Source organism: Bradysia coprophila (genome assembly GCF_014529535.1).
Source record: "Bradysia coprophila strain Holo2 chromosome X unlocalized genomic scaffold, BU_Bcop_v1 contig_38, whole genome shotgun sequence".
In the NCBI taxonomy this organism is placed as follows: domain Eukaryota; kingdom Metazoa; phylum Arthropoda; class Insecta; order Diptera; family Sciaridae; genus Bradysia; species Bradysia coprophila.
In genome coordinates, this window is record NW_023503327.1 from 618,037 (window position 1) to 633,857 (window position 15,821).

At 39.6% G+C, this 15,821-nt stretch overlaps 1 protein-coding gene across 1 annotated transcript; it reads right to left on the reverse strand.

The window, feature by feature from the left end:
* Positions 1 to 457: 457 nt before the first annotated feature.
* On the reverse strand, positions 458 to 14,487 carry LOC119069629 (rapamycin-insensitive companion of mTOR). The gene is made up of 18 exons (XM_037173727.1): positions 14,186 to 14,487; positions 7,776 to 7,995; positions 7,644 to 7,715; positions 7,394 to 7,580; positions 6,969 to 7,327; positions 6,442 to 6,905; positions 6,166 to 6,369; positions 5,784 to 6,097; positions 5,549 to 5,725; positions 5,273 to 5,478; positions 4,922 to 5,213; positions 4,689 to 4,852; positions 4,465 to 4,624; positions 4,102 to 4,399; positions 3,798 to 4,033; positions 3,233 to 3,738; positions 3,096 to 3,169; positions 458 to 3,025 (listed from the first exon to the last, which is right to left on the reverse strand). Exons 1-18 carry the CDS (start codon positions 14,232 to 14,234, stop codon positions 1,776 to 1,778), a joined length of 5,232 nt encoding a protein of 1,743 aa, XP_037029622.1. The 5' UTR covers positions 14,235 to 14,487; the 3' UTR covers positions 458 to 1,775.
* Between the last annotated feature and the right edge of the window lie 1,334 nt (positions 14,488 to 15,821).

Below are 15,821 nucleotides of genomic sequence, written 5' to 3' on the forward strand. Positions count from 1 at the left end.
CTAGAAATTATGGAAGGTCATGGTTTGAAACTAGGATCGGCATAAAAAAATCAGGGGAATTGGCTTCAATTTCGCATTTTATTGATGGTGTTACAATGATGCACAAGTTTCCGAAATTTAATTCTTAAAAGAATTCCTTCAAATTCCTAAATTTCTGAATTAACAATTGAAGGAATTGTCAGGAATTTTTTAAGAATTAATTTCCTAAAAATAGACCTTGTGCTCCTGTGGACTTCATTTTGTGTCAATGTCTTTCTCTGCTTTTTCCAACAAGCAGGTTAAACGTTGATCTGAGTTTCTCGCAATGACTCTTCACTTAGTTCTTAGTAACCCAACAAGCAATTAAAAAAAATACAAATTTGGACCACCCAGTTTACATAGTCAACGGTCCGACGATTTCTAAGTCAAATCAACAACTAAAAATCTGAACTAAATGCAGCAACACAAGAACATTCCCAAATCACAAGCAAAATCTACAAACCAGCAATTTCTAAGAAACTTTTCATTTGTCCAAATAAATCAATTTATAGTTGAAAGAAAAGAATGCCAATAGCTCACGCGGATCATCAGCACCTCATGAGACCAAAGCTCGAAACCTATGCCATTCTGGCATTTTTAATTTTCAGCGGTTTCACATTAATCAACAGAGGGTGTACAGTGTAATCTCAGTCGGCTTATACATCATAGAGAAACCACGATTTTGATGTCAAAATGAATGTGATAAAATTTAGTTAAGATTTAGATTCGACACGAAAATTACCAGTCGAAAATTCGAAACAGAGAAATGATGAGCAGGTGGCAGGTGGATATAATGTGTGAGTCGAATTAAAACTGAAGTTTATTTTGAGTTTTTTTTTTGTTGAAAATAAATGTCACTCGACTCATTCTATTTGCGGATGCTGAGTATCGTTACCTTCTGCTTATGATTTTTCTGATCCGAAAACTTGGGTTGCTCCCAAAATCTTCAATTTGATTTCTCTGCGATATAATTTTTGTCCAAATTTTCTTGAATTTTCCACAATTTCGAAAAACAATTGCGAAAATTTGGAAAAATGTGGAAAATTGCTTTTTCAAAATAGTCCCTCAGTATAGCAGGTATAGTAGGTTTCGAACTATTACCTTACACATGATGGACTGATAGGCTCGTAGGCTGTCAGTATGCTGAAGAATTTTTTTTAAATAAAAATCAAGAAAGAAAGATGTGGGCTCTATTACTTCGACAAGTTGTTTAACGTAAGTTAGAAAAATATGAAGTCTTTTTATAGTTTGGTCTTTGGTTGAAAATGGCGGCAAAGGGTGTACATAATGTGAAAATATTGAACTGACTAGGAAGCCAATTTAATTTTTTTATTATTTTGATTACATTCGTGTTTTTGATCCGTTTCCAAATAACATAACTTTCAGGACTCTCTCTCTATCTGTTCCTCTCTCTCTCTCTCTCTCTCTCTTTATCTCTACCCCCCGTCTACTATAACTTTTCTCTTCCCAAATATGTACACACAAATTTGCAACTTTCACGCCACAATTCGCCATTTTTATAAAATCTAAATTCGTATACAAAACTAATGTGTTTAGAAAGCAGGAAAAACGAAAATTAATTTCCATTTGCCATTGCGTTACAAAAATACATTAAATTTTTCTCTCATTTTCTTCTCCTTCTTCTTCCTTTTATAACTTACGAAAATAAAGCAATCTCAAACGAACACTTACCTAGCTAGACAACCACCCAGGCTCAGACACACGCACACACAAACATACATACAGACAACGGACTTTTATTCATCCGACTTGCATGGAGGACATTGTTCACGTTTCAATTTCATCAAATCGGTATAGCTAATAGGACTTTTAACTTCTACATTAGGCTTGTCGAAAGCAGCTTCAGACTTCGATGCACTAATACGTTTCTCACAAAATAGACTGCCCGCCGTACTCATCGACGTGGACAATTTCTTCACCACACACTGATCGAATATCCCATTCGATGTGAATGTCGGCGAAAAGTCCATCTTTCGACGATCGGTGATCGGAAATTTATTCTTTGTACAACTAAGGTCTAACTCTAAAGTATTGAATCGCGGTCGTCCCGTCCCTGAATATCGTAAATTATGGTTTGATGGCTTTTTGGTACCATCATCATTGGTTTCGATGCAATCAACAAGATGATTACTGTTACTCGCTCTACCCTGCTGAAGAAGATCTTCGACACTAGCCTCTGTAACACTTGGTAAAGGTGATTTCAGTTGTGTTTTTAGTGTATAAATTTGTTCGCTAGTAATACTACTGCTGCTGCTGCTGCTGCCACTACTATTATTATTATAATTATTACTACTAACGTTATTACTACAACTAGCACCATCAACGACATCACAATCCGATATAGCTGCAGCTGTTGTAGCATTGGCCGCCATTGACTTCCGTTCCGCAATTTCACCCGCTTCGGCGAAAAAACCACTAAAATCCAAGTCGAAAAATAACTCCTGCAGAAAGCGACGTGAATTCAAACGATATGTGTTACTGGACTGCGCCTTACACACTTCCGAATACAGACAAATGTTCTGGAACGAGGCCGGATGTTTCTGTTTCAGTTCGAGCAGCGCTATTTTCGACTGTTTGCTCCACACCGGATTGGCGATCCGATGAACGTGTCGCAGTATATTGATGGTGATTCGGTATGGCATATTATCTTCGGCCAGCACACTGTCCGACGATATGAATGTGGAATTGTACGGTGAATTGTTGGTGTTGATCGGTCGATGAATGTTGCGATCGCTGTCGTACCGTTGTGAACTGTTGGCCTTTAAGCGACAGCAGCTGAGGCATATGTTGGAATTGTGTTTGCCGACGAATTTCGATCGTTTGCTGTTGCTGCTGGATATATCGGATAGGCTACTTACTGAACTATCAGAACCGTCGTTCGCTGAAATGTCAATGGCTTCCATTTCTTGAACGCATTGTGACACATAAGTTCCGGAAGATGGTGGATGGTTGAATAAATCTAAGATGTTCTTTGGAAGACAAATACCTAAACGGACGAATGGAGAAATGCGTAAGTGAACCGTTGAAGGCAAATTGCGCCTAGTGTCTTGCCGTACCTGAATAAATTGGGCCCTTTGCGTCAGTTTTGTTAGGAACACGGACAGGACTCCTCTTTGGTGCTTCTTCGTAACTGAAATTTAGATTTGAATTTAGAAACGTTGAAAGATGCTCCGCATTGCCAAGAAATACCGACCCGAATGAACTTCTTCGATCCAAACTTCTCACTTTCAATTTACGCTGCTGCGACAACTTCGATCCGTGAATAACTTCTGCCAGTTCATCGGCTGCAGACTCTGACAACAACGGCCTAGTATTCCGTCGAATCGACCGAAGTTTTGCGTAGCCTGTTTCATCCTGTGGACTGATGGTTGTCTCACGGAACGACGCACCCGTCAACGAAATCTTCCGTATGCGTAAATTCGTCGACTTGTGCACTTCCAATAGATTCGACGAACTGGGAATCGGGCTCAGCGTTTGCAACAGATCACTGACCATATACCGGCCGTACACCGAATCCGAGCTACTCACACCGGACGTATTCGAATCGGTGCCGGAATTGAAACGAGGCCGTGACGTAACCACCGAACTGAATTCGTCGGTGGTCTTCGATTCGGACAATGAACGGGTGTGCTTCAAGTGGAACGGACGACTGACTGTATCGGGAAGTGTATTCGAACGAGTTGGATTTTGTGGGTTGATCTGAAAATGGAAACATGTGAAATATCGATCACAGCACGGACCACAGTGGATTGGGTTACCTCATTGTTTTCGCTGCCGTCAACTTTGTCACACGACGCATCGTCGAAGAAAAGCGGTGTCGTTGTTTCGTTGGCTGTGAAAAATCCATTCAAATTTTCGTCAATTCCCGTGTAATTGTACGGTAACGGCATATCATCCAACTGATGTCGAATGGGTGTCATATGCTTCGACATCCAATCTTCTGGTTCACAGATCGGCCACAATGTATCCCGGTCGTGACGCACGCAAATCCAGTCTGAAACTCGAACAAGTTAAGATTGCGGCTCCTCCAAAGGAAAGCGTGAGTAGTTGGACAACACTAACCGTATTTGAAGAGAATGTCAGCACCGAGTTTTGTGGTGCCAATTAAGCTCAAACAGTGAACGGCTGTGGCACGAATCGAATAAACGGGACAGTGTTTTGCCAAAAATATAATTTTCTCAATAATTCGTGACTTCTCCTCGTCCAAATATTGTAATCCGTCGTTGCTGGTGGCCAGGTGGGACAGTGCCCACATCGCTGACTTCAGTACCAAACAATCCATTTCCGTATCCGTTTTCAATTGATGTAAAATGTCAATTAGTTTTTCAATATGTCCATGCTCCTTGATTTCAGTCAACCCCTGAAAGGAAAAACCGTGTCACATGAGTCAACCGAAAGCACTTTTGGGACAATTCTCCGGCATACCTTTGTCGTTTGAGCCAGTTGACCGTATAAATGAGGTAAAATGTTAGGTAAAAATGTAGAACGCCTGGACGAACAATTCCTTCTGCTGTACGTTCCGTCGTCGCTTTTGGTATGTAACGTTAGGACTGCATGGGTGTCAGCCTCAACCAGAAGAACATATCTTTACGGGACAAAATTGGTACATGAATTCCGTTAGTCAAACAAACAACATTTCAGACACCGACCTTTTGCAGTAACTTTTGACCCACAAATCGATTTCTTGCTTAACTTTCGCTTTCGGGTGCAATAAGCCCCGCGGTATCGAATAGTACCGAATCATCAGAAGTGAACCATTGTCACCAAGGTTGTCGAACCTATACCAACTGTTGACCAATTCCTCCAAATACATCTGTGCGGGAGGCGAAACGAGCAAAATAAATTGACGGCCGACCGTGCAATTACTCGATGTATCACATACCCTTTCGTAGCACGCTTCATCCAGAATTTCCAAAGCCGTCAGAGCGACCGTTCGATCCGCGTCTCTCGTTTGAGCGACCAGCAACGGCAGTCCCCACACCTCGAAATTGATCATTCTTGCTCGCAACAACACCAACATGAACTGGGTCGCGTACAATCGGGAGGCGGTACGCTTGGCCGTCAACGCATTGCCGAGAATCTCTCGTGGCATCGAATCGTTCGAGTAGTCCAGACCTGACACGATCAGTTTCACGTAACAGGTGAATCTGGTCGTCGTGACCAATTTGGACAGTCTGGAAAGGGTTGGAAAATTGGTTGAACTGGGCGGGACTATTCGGGTGAAAATATTTACTGTTTGAAGATGTTTGTGTTCACGAGTATTCGCATGCTAGCCGTTGTGCGGCACATTCGTCCGATGAATATGAAATATTGTTGACTCATCGTGCTGGTCATGTGCTGCGGACTGAACAAACATTCGTGGGGATTTTTCGACGATATCGCATGGAGTTGAACGTTAATGTCGGAGAATAGATCGGTCAACATTCGAACACATTGGAGCTGAAAACCGCGAAATTGATTGTGTTTGGGACTGTGTGTGAGTGACATAAAATCGCAGAAGATCACTTACGTCAGCAGTTTTCGATAACCAGTCGATCAGCTCGATGCCTGCCATCACAACTGGCGGTATCATTCTACCATGACCAAGGTCTTGATGCGAAAATCGATTACTGCTCGGCTTGTAATAGTGAATTAACCGACGAATAAATCTGCAGTGATTTTCGTCCAGCTTCGACAGCACATCCGACTGGAGAGAATTTTTTTTATTAAATTCAATTTTGCCAAAAACCGTCGAACCGCCATACCTTCAATATATTGATGATAATGTCCCAGTCCCACACTTTGCCATCTTCGTTCACCAACACATTCGAATCGCGTAGCAGACGTTCGTTTTGTTTGAGTTTTTCCTTGAGATTGGCAAGATACTGTTTGATATAAGATTTATTAAGGCCACCACGTCTAAATGACAACACCGAAGTGTTTGACGCTTCATCGCTACTCGTACTCGAACCGACCGAATCGTGTCGCCGGCGTTCGAGTGTATCGTATTGTGGTAGGGCAGCTGAAAATGTGTCGCTCAGTTTCAGCTCTCGTTTGAACAATTTCGAATTGATGATGCCTGCGGAATCGAACGGCGAATGTGTTAGGCTCGTGTTGGGAATGGTTCATTTGACTGCTTGAACTTACCGCCACTTTGGATAATCAAATCGAGAAATAAACTGCACGACGCTGGCCGATTTTTGTGCATCTCATGCAAATTATGTAGAGCATTTATGGCGGCCCGTGCCTGATGGTTTCCCTGAATTGCATGCGTAACAAGGGCTGGTAACGCTGAGCTTGTATTAAAAATGTCGCTAGGCAGATGCGTGTGCATCATTTGAATTAATTTCCCTGTTTTGCGGAACAATTTGTCGATTAATAAAAATGAAAAAAAAAAACGAAAACACCGAGAAAGCGACTCACCAATAAGAACGGTCGCCCGTACGGAAATGAATGTGTCACTGGACACAACCACTTCGACTAAGGCATTCAATAAACCTGTTTCTAAAAAACAATACAGCAATAACGACGTGTGTATTTCACATATATTTGGCACACAGTTGGCTAAACTTGGTAAAACATTTCTTCCCTCCATTGCCACAAAACCTTCCGCCAGGCTCCATGTGTCTTGATATTCAGCCGGATCGATAGCAGCCAATGCAACCGAATATTCGTCGGTCCATACCGGTTGCGGCAGCCACAACAGTTCATATAACAAATCTAATATAGCTTTGCGCACTTCCAGCTGATTCAAATACAGCACATCGACAATTGCCTTCAGACCGGATGGTCGGTTTGGATCACAGAACTCTATAGTACCAGTCCAACTACGCAAAACCGATAAAAGAGCCAGCCGACTGCACGTGAATCGAAGATCTCTGGCATCTCTGCGAGAGTAAACATTGTGTTAAGCAGTCGTCTAACTCCTGTCCCAATTCTTTTAAACTTACTTGTTCTTGTCCATAATACCCAGGCGATAAGTGAAGTCACAATACGGGGCAGCTAAACAATCTAATCGGACACCTGCTATATGCCTAGTCTGTGGCCATTCCAACAAGTGCAACAAAACACCGCACAAACTTTCCGCTATTCTTGGACTGTGACATTCCATTACATTTCGTGTGATTACACTTACGCCACCGCATACAATTAACAGAACCGGATTTAAAACACCGAATTCACATAATGTGGCTAAACAAGCACGCAACATTCGGTCATTCTCTTCGACACCACTGTCACCGAGTGCTACCAGGGATCGTACAATTACTGGACTGACCAGTTTCGGCGAGATGGCCAACATTTTGCGCACCTAAGCGATGTGTAATTATGTGCACCGTTTCACTATATATGCCGAAGCAATAAATCGAATTCTTACCAGTTTTAAGGCCTGAACACGCTCTTCCTCATACTCGACCAAAACATCAAGGCTGCGACATAGAAGATGTGTTAATTGCATATCGTTGAATGTTTGCAGATCGTCGGCCGACCGAAGTATGTATCGAATTGCACGCAACGATCCCGCTCGAACATTGGTGACTTGATGTCCCAGCGATGCGCTAAGGCTGCAACAAAATGGGACTCGTTTACACATCACAATATTTACGTTTGCAAATGAAATGACTTACCATAAGAGCAGCTCTTCCGCTGTGAATATGGTTATGCTATCATCAGTTGCCGTCGAACATTCCACCTCCGTGCTATGTTTTTGAAATTTAACATCGCGTTCTAACGATAGAAAATTGATGGAAAGGACTTACCTGTTCAATATGATATCATCGACGGCCGCCAACTCTGAATGCGAACTAAATTTTGATTTCTCCCTTTTTGGATCATAAATTGTAACGAATGCGTTGAGCAAACTAATTCGCCTTGGTATGCTTAATTTCGGCGAGCTGAGCTCGACGTATATCTCGACCGCACTTTCATTTTTTGTTTTGTTTATGTCTAAGCGATACCAATCGGAAGGTAGTGTCGGTGCTAAAGACAGAAAATTAAAGTTTATTTGTCACAATTTCGGGTGAAGGAAAAACAGAACTCCTATAATTCACTAGAGAACCACGTCCGGACGAAATACTGTTTCAATCAAGTATGAGTCTGTAGCTTTCGTATTGGGACGTTTCCGAAACTTCAACTCAACCGTCTTACAGCAAAACTAAATACGACAAGAACCTAAATTTGTATCAGAATATGAAACAAATTCCACCCATTCCACCCGGCTTCTATTCTTAACAAAAGTGACCCTAACCTATTTATCAAGAACCATGGAAACTGGCCTGATTCAGGAGAAAGACAACTCAGACATTAGTTTTCGAAGAACACTATCAAAAGACCCCAAGCATGGGCATGGGAAGTTTCAACGCTGGTGAATACAGAAGGAAATTTTTCAGATTTTCAATTTCGCATTTCTCCCCAAAGAGTGTTGAGTTTTGCAAAAAAAAAAAGTTTTTTATTTCTTAAGGGCTGGGGGTATTTTTTATCCAGAATTGACTCCTGATTACAAAACAGCTAAAGTTCAGACCTTCCGTGCACTCTCATGAAATCAGAGGTTTTGGTACCGAGTGGTATTTTAGGATATCTTTTCTCCTCGGACGTCACCGGCATGACATTTTGGATTCTTGCAGTTCCTATGAGTGGAAAGCAAAGACATCTTGTTTTAGCTCGTTTTGTAGAGAATTCGAAGGGCTATCAAACGAATTTAAGATTGATGAAAAATGTTGATTGGTTGTAGACCATTTTGCTTTCTTGCATAACGAACGATTAGAAGTGATTTGCAAATGTAAAATGAAAAACTTTTTACAAAACGCTAAACCCTAGTTGTTACAACAGAAAGCGCAGCGAGATAAGCTCATTTTATACATACCCTTTGTCGCAGAACAAGCATAAACATAGAACATAAATCGCCGGCAAATATGGGGCACCAATACTAACTACGAAAAATCGTAATCGAATTCTGTCAAACTCGCAGGGTCCTAAATGAGCTAGAACTTCCCCGGTTTTAGTTTTCAGTCATTTGATAATCGAACAAGTCTCGGCCACTAGAAAGCATTGTTAAGTTTTTAGGCTCTAAATGGCATAAAAATCTTAGTGGACGTCGCTATATCATTTAAATCGGTCTAAGAACTGTTAAACCTTACATTTCTAATAATAGCGAGTCGAAATTCGAACCCGATTAACTCGCTAAAAACTTAAGTTCTGAACCTGACCCGAGCCGGAATTTTTTTGGCTCTAAGTAATCGGAAAGGTTGGGGTCGAGTTCGGTTCGGGATTTTCAATTATTCAGATTTTTTTTTGCTCCAAATATTCATCGATTTTTTTTAAACCCATTTATCTACCCCAAAGATGCGTGGATGTACAAAGCAAGAATTTGCCACTATATTTACTATTGCCTTCTCCCGCAATCAATGTATCCGGCCTTGCATCTTACATAATTATACATCTTGTTGATATGCAACATTCAACTGGACTATGTTTCCTATTGTTCATCCACCTTCTGTGGATATTCTATGTACTTACACATCATCTCATATAATAAAATTCAGTTTGTTCTTTATCAGCATTGAAACTGGTCGTTTCATTTATCTCAGACATTAGGTTATGGGCCCACAGCGAAATTTTGTGTAAATTTCGAAGAGGTGTTGCTGGTAATAAGTATTTAAATGCATTTGTTGCTAAATAGTTCCGCAAGCATTATCCGATATAATCTGGATTTTTTTATTTTATTTTCCAACCGCTTTTGATTTACAGCAAATCGATAAACCGATTATTCGATGGAAAATGAATTTTTCATCATTTCTCAAGCAATAATTGATTAATAAGGGTGAATGCATGATCACAGCAGGGGTGTAACTTAGAACAATTTTTATTGTCGCTGCTTAGAACATTTTTGATTTTTGTACCAGCCCTGTTGAATGTCGTTCAAAAACATCGACTCGTTTTTTAATTTTCTGAATTTTCGGCAACAACGATTTTCTGTTATAGTAACTTTTAATTGTCTTCGGCAATTGCCTTAAATCGATGGTAACTATTTTACGACAATTTTCATGGTAAAGTGGTACACTCGTGTTGTCCAATCTGGACATTGATGTTTGAATTGAGATAAACAGAATAAATTACCAAATATCATAATTACCATGAAATATTATAAATAAAGAAAGGTGTTAAATATTAGCAAATAGAATAAACAACGGAAACTGACAATTCAGGTCAACAAACAAGGTGCGTACAAGCATAACATTGATAATGAAAATAATATGCAATTGACTGTTGAGTCGAAGAAGTATAAACAGTAAACATAAACAATAAATAATAACAAATTTATCAAGCCTAGACATAAGATTATGGGAAAAAGATTGTTATAAATACGGTGTAATTTGGGAAAATAAATTAGTTGTTTTATGAGAAAAGAACTCAGAGCTTGAATTATTTTAGTCTCCTAGCTCAAGAGACAAGTAAAAAACCATCGTGCAAATCTATACAAATCATCGAAGGGTATAGAATTGTACATTGGTCCTTCGAGCCATTGGGTGCTCGAAAAAAAACGGAATACAGTCCACACATCACGGTCGGCAAGGTCGAAGCAGTGGTGCAGAGAATCAATGAAGGCGAGAGTGTCGCACTTCACAACGAAAAAACTGGTGGTTAACGAAGAGACAAGGCCCCATCCTAAACCGGTAGGACGCGAGCAGTCAAAAGGATCGTTTGGACAACAGTTGGAACAAATAAACAAGGTTGTTGGTAAGAAAAATACCAAAGCATATAACGAAAGACTCCAGGTAGCCAAAGAGAGTGAGTACGCAGCACATCCACATCAACTGGTGTCAGTGATAATACAAAAGAAAATCGACGAAGAAGTGCAGAGGTTCAAAAATGTCGGCAAGAGAAGTCGAAGAACTAAAAGAATTGGCCGCTGAAATAAGTGAGGCTTTCGAAAAACACAAAAAACGCAACAAGCAATCACAACATGCAGAATATAAACGTAAACGTCTACAAGAATTGGCTAAACTTTGGTTAGATTTCAACAACGCCGCTAAGGAAGTGGAAAGCAAGATAACCATCGACGACACTTATTCCAAAATGAAACAAATGGTCACTGACAATTATAATGCTTATTATACGGCCTTGACAAACATCGTATGCAACGATGATGAAGAAGAGAATCAATACGAAACGGATGTGGACATGCGAACGCAATATGGAAGATTGGACGCCATAGCAAGGCAAGTGGCAGACCTGAACATGAAAATCGCAACTGAAGGGTTGAACGCCATATCACCTCAATACGCGACAATCAAGGCGAAGAAAAATTGGCGACATTTGGAATCGGATCGAGTTGGAACACGAAGGATTGATTGGAAATGTGAATGCGATTTACAACCAAAGATTCGATGAACTGGAGAAAGAGGTAGAGACTGCTTTGGTAACTCTACAAGGACAACTCCAGCAAGATCAGGGTGCAAAGGATGGAGTCAAATTGGGTCGGGTGACGATTCCGAAATTTGGAGGTGATTATTTCAAGTGGGTCACCTTCAGAGATCTGTTCTCAACGATGGTTTTGAAGAATAAGCAACTGTCACAAAGCCAAAAGATGCAGATATTGAAAACAAATCTGACCGGAGAAGCAGAGGACCTTATCGGAGACTTAACGATCTCTGAAGTCAACATGAGTTGTGCCTGGGATCGCTTGACGAACCGGTATGAAAACAACAAGGTGGTTGTTTATAAATTGTTGGACAAACTGATGAATCAACCAACACCAAGAAATGAGGCCAAATCTCTGAAAAAGATGTTGGATACAACGGATCAAGCCATTTTGGCTTTGAGCAATTTGGGACGACCAACGGGACATTGGGATGATTGGATTGTGCTATGCATCTCACACAAGTTCCCTGAAAACGTTCAACGAGAATGGGAAAAGCATGTCGGAACATTGGTTGCTTTACCCACGTGGACACAACTGAAAACATTCATGGAGGAACAATACCGAATCATGGAACGCATTGAAAGCAGCAATCGCCGACCAGAGCAACAGAAATCTGGTCAATTGAAATCGTACCAGACCTCGATCAACTCGGCAAACTGTGCAGCCTGCAAGGAGGAACATCAGCTATTTTCCTGTGAAAAATGGAAAAAAATGGAGGTTAAAGATCGCTGGACTTTGGCGAAAAGGAATAAATTGTGCTTCAACTGTCTTCGCCAGCATGAAGAAAAATTGAGTTGCGACAAGAAGAAGCCGTGTAAGAAATGCGACAAGAAACACAGCACTTGGCTACACGAAGCAAGGAAGCATAACGGTAATCAAGCAGGAGAAGTAGTGGTCCTACATTCCAGCTTGACACCAAGGGAAATATTGTTAACCACAGCAGTGATTGAAGTCACAACTGAGGATGGGAAAAAATGGAAAGTACGAGCTCTGGTCGATTCAGGATCCCAAGGATCAATGATGACGAGAAGAGCTGCTGACATTTTGCAACTACCATTGACAAATTCAGAAATAGAAGTGACTGGTGTGGGCGGGGCAGCCACTGGTCAAACAAAGAGAGCATCAATCAAAATTTCACCGAGATTCAAAAGCAGTTGGAGTTTAGAGGTAGATGTATACATTTTGAAAAATTTGACTAAAATGTTGCCAGATCAAGACTACAACCCCAGCCAATGGAATCATTTGAAAGGACTGACCTGGGCAGACCCTAAGTTCTACGCAAGGGGTAATGTGGACATTCTATTGGGAATGGACGTCATTGTCGAAATTATGAAGTCAGGGTTCGTGAAGGGACAAGAATGACAAACCAACTTTCAGTGCTGTCATAAAAGCGGCACCAAGAAACCTGTAAAGTGAACAGGCTGAAGAGCGGGAGGATGTCCAATCTGGACATTGATGTTTGAATTGAGATAAACAGAATAAATTACCAAATATCATAATTACCATGAAATATTATAAATAAAGAAAGGTGTTAAATATTAGCAAATAGAATAAACAACGGAAACTGACAATTCAGGTCAACAAACAAGGTGCGTACAAGCATAACATTGATAATGAAAATAATATGCAATTGACTGTTGAGTCGAAGAAGTATAAACAGTAAACATAAACAATAAATAATAACAAATTTATCAAGCCTAGACATAAGATTATGGGAAAAAGATTGTTATAAATACGGTGTAATTTGGGAAAATAAATTAGTTGTTTTATGAGAAAAGAACTCAGAGCTTGAATTATTTTAGTCTCCTAGCTCAAGAGACAAGTAAAAAACCATCGTGCAAATCTATACAAATCATCGAAGGGTATAGAATTGTACACGTGTGCATGATTCAGAAATTTAAAAAAAAAAATCAATTTTCCTCCAACTGAAAATGCACCGTCGAATAAACCTACTACCTTCGATGGTCGGCTTATTCGGCGTTGTTGAACATTCGCATCTTCCATGTTTACATATTATTTTTGTGTGTGTGTGGTAAATGTTTACAAATCGTAAAATGCATCAAAACTGCATCATGATAAAATCGCTTACGTAAAACATATTTATCGAATGTGCAATGTTGAGTTGACCAACAACTCGATGTGCTATACACACAAATACACTACAAATTGAGTAATTGAAAAAAATAAAATTGTAACGACCGGAATGTAATCAAATCGATGCAAAACGAAAGATTTATCAGAAAACCATTTGGTCCGAATAGAGTTCGAGTTCTTATTCTTTGCTTATTTTTAAAAATCTAGAAACAGCAAACAATAATATATTATCCTTGTTATCCTCACAGATAGCAGATAACAGATTTTTTGTTTTGATACACCGATCGTTTTGTAATGCGCTTCAATTTGTCGGTGACAAACAGTGGTTTATACGAGAAAAACAAAAATTTCCAAAATACTCGCTGCTATTTCAGCGATTGAAGTGTCATCCCGGCAATTAAAGCGAAACGTTTTCATACACACTATGCCCTTTCCGTACACACTTTTTGGCATTTTGTTATAATTTCATTCGTCCTATCCAAATATCATCCGTCAAAATTAAGGAGAATACATTGCTCTTCACTTTAAACGCTATAAACGCAAGGCAAGGCGCACCAGGAGTGTAATACATGAAAATCCATTTAAATGAATGAAAACCAGATCGATTGGAACCACTTAACCGATAAATTTGGATAAAAAATTTATTTTGTTTACCTTTCGACCGCAGGCTTCTATTTCTCATCATCCAGCTTGTATTGGACATTTTTACACACAATTTTTTTATTAAGCTGAATGGCTTCTTATATATTTACACACTTTTCTAACAGTTTTCAATGATTACACCAAAACGGGATTATTCACATGCAAACAAATTCAGTGTAGAAATGTAAATTTTAATCGTAATGTTTATGGGATAATATTGTAAAATCGTTCTTTCGACAGAAATACACATTTTATAATTTTTTAATTTTAATTCTTCTCGTGAAAGGCATTGTCAATATCGTATACCCTGTCAGATCGGTAAGAAAAAAATTATTGAGTGTGGTAAGTGTGGTGCAGCAAATGTAGCGTAATGCTGGTAATGATGGTAAGTACCGTACATGCACATACATTTCAAATGCAGAAACAATCAATTCTATGATTTAATTAATTAATTCCGGGATTGCAGACTTTAATGTATGTCTGTCAGAGTTTCGTTGAAAAAAAAATGATCAGAAAAAATTAATTCAAATTTAAAGAAACAATCATGTAGCAGTTGGCCTGGTAACCCGACTGTATCGGTATCAGTGTATCGGTATCAAATTATTATGTCCATCCACTCTGTCTTACCAACAAAAATTCGTTGCCGACACCGGTACAGTGTTGTGAGCAATGTCACTAGGCTGCGTGGACTTTTGTTATTTATACTTAAGGAAAGCAATTATGAGTATGAGAAGCGGTTAGAAGTAAGAAGTTGTGCTTTACGTCATTTTGTTAACCAAAAATGAATGGAATATTGGATCTGCATTCAGCAACTGAGGAAACAACAGCGTTATGTACCCTTTATGTCTTTTCCAGGGTCCGTTCTGCATTCACCTTCTTAATGTCTTTATAATTTTGCAAAGAGCAAAGGGTTGAAAATCTCCGACAATTTTGCGTACATCCACGAATTTTTCAAAGAAGAACAATAGCCTTAAAACTCCGTTGTAAATGTAATGGTACATACACGCGATTTAAACAACATTATTCATTTCAACGCGCTTGCACCCGTATGAATAGCCATTTGAAATAACCGATCATGACAAAATGTAAAAGAATCTCGCTCGATGCGATTAGGGTAAATTCAAGGTTCTGAAAGAACAGGTGATCACGAAGGCGGTGACACACAAATTGCGTCAAGGGCTGCGAAGTTTAACAAAAACAAAATTGTGAATTTTCCAAAAAAAAAAGTTGATTTCTCAAACTATCTGTAGTTAGTGCGTTTATTAGATTTGGTGTCACCCGCCTTCGTGGTTGTCTTAACCTGTTCTTTCAGAACTTTGGGTAAATTAGGCTCATAGGTTAAGACACTTACGAAGGCGGGTGAAACACAAATCTTGGCAATTTAGAAATGTATATTGTTTGAACAGTCAACTTGAAAACAATTTTTTTTTGTTAAGTTGAAATTGTCATATAAAATTTCCAAACCTAGTTGGCGCTATAGGAAAATTTTGATTCCACCGCCTTCGTGATCAACTCGAAAGTGTCTTAACCTGTTCTTTCAGAACCTTGCATATAACTACAAAAGTCGACGATCTCCGCATGACATTCAAAATAAAATTCATCTCGTACTCAACCGCACTTCTCGCAGACTTAATGATAAACTCTTACC

What these genes read in the sequence shown, in the direction of transcription:
- LOC119069629 (XM_037173727.1), bottom strand. Translation starts at nt 14,234, where the DNA reads ATGTCCAATACAAGCTGGATGATGAGAAATAGAAGCCTGCGGTCGAAA. An exon ending in GATGATATCATATTGAACAG is followed by an intron (nt 7,716 to 7,775) that starts GTAAGTCCTTTC and finishes TCAAAAACATAG; the next exon opens with CACGGAGGTGGAATGTTCGA. An exon ending in TTATCATCAATATATTGAAG is followed by an intron (nt 5,726 to 5,783) that starts GTATGGCGGTTC and finishes AATTCTCTCCAG; the next exon opens with TCGGATGTGCTGTCGAAGCT.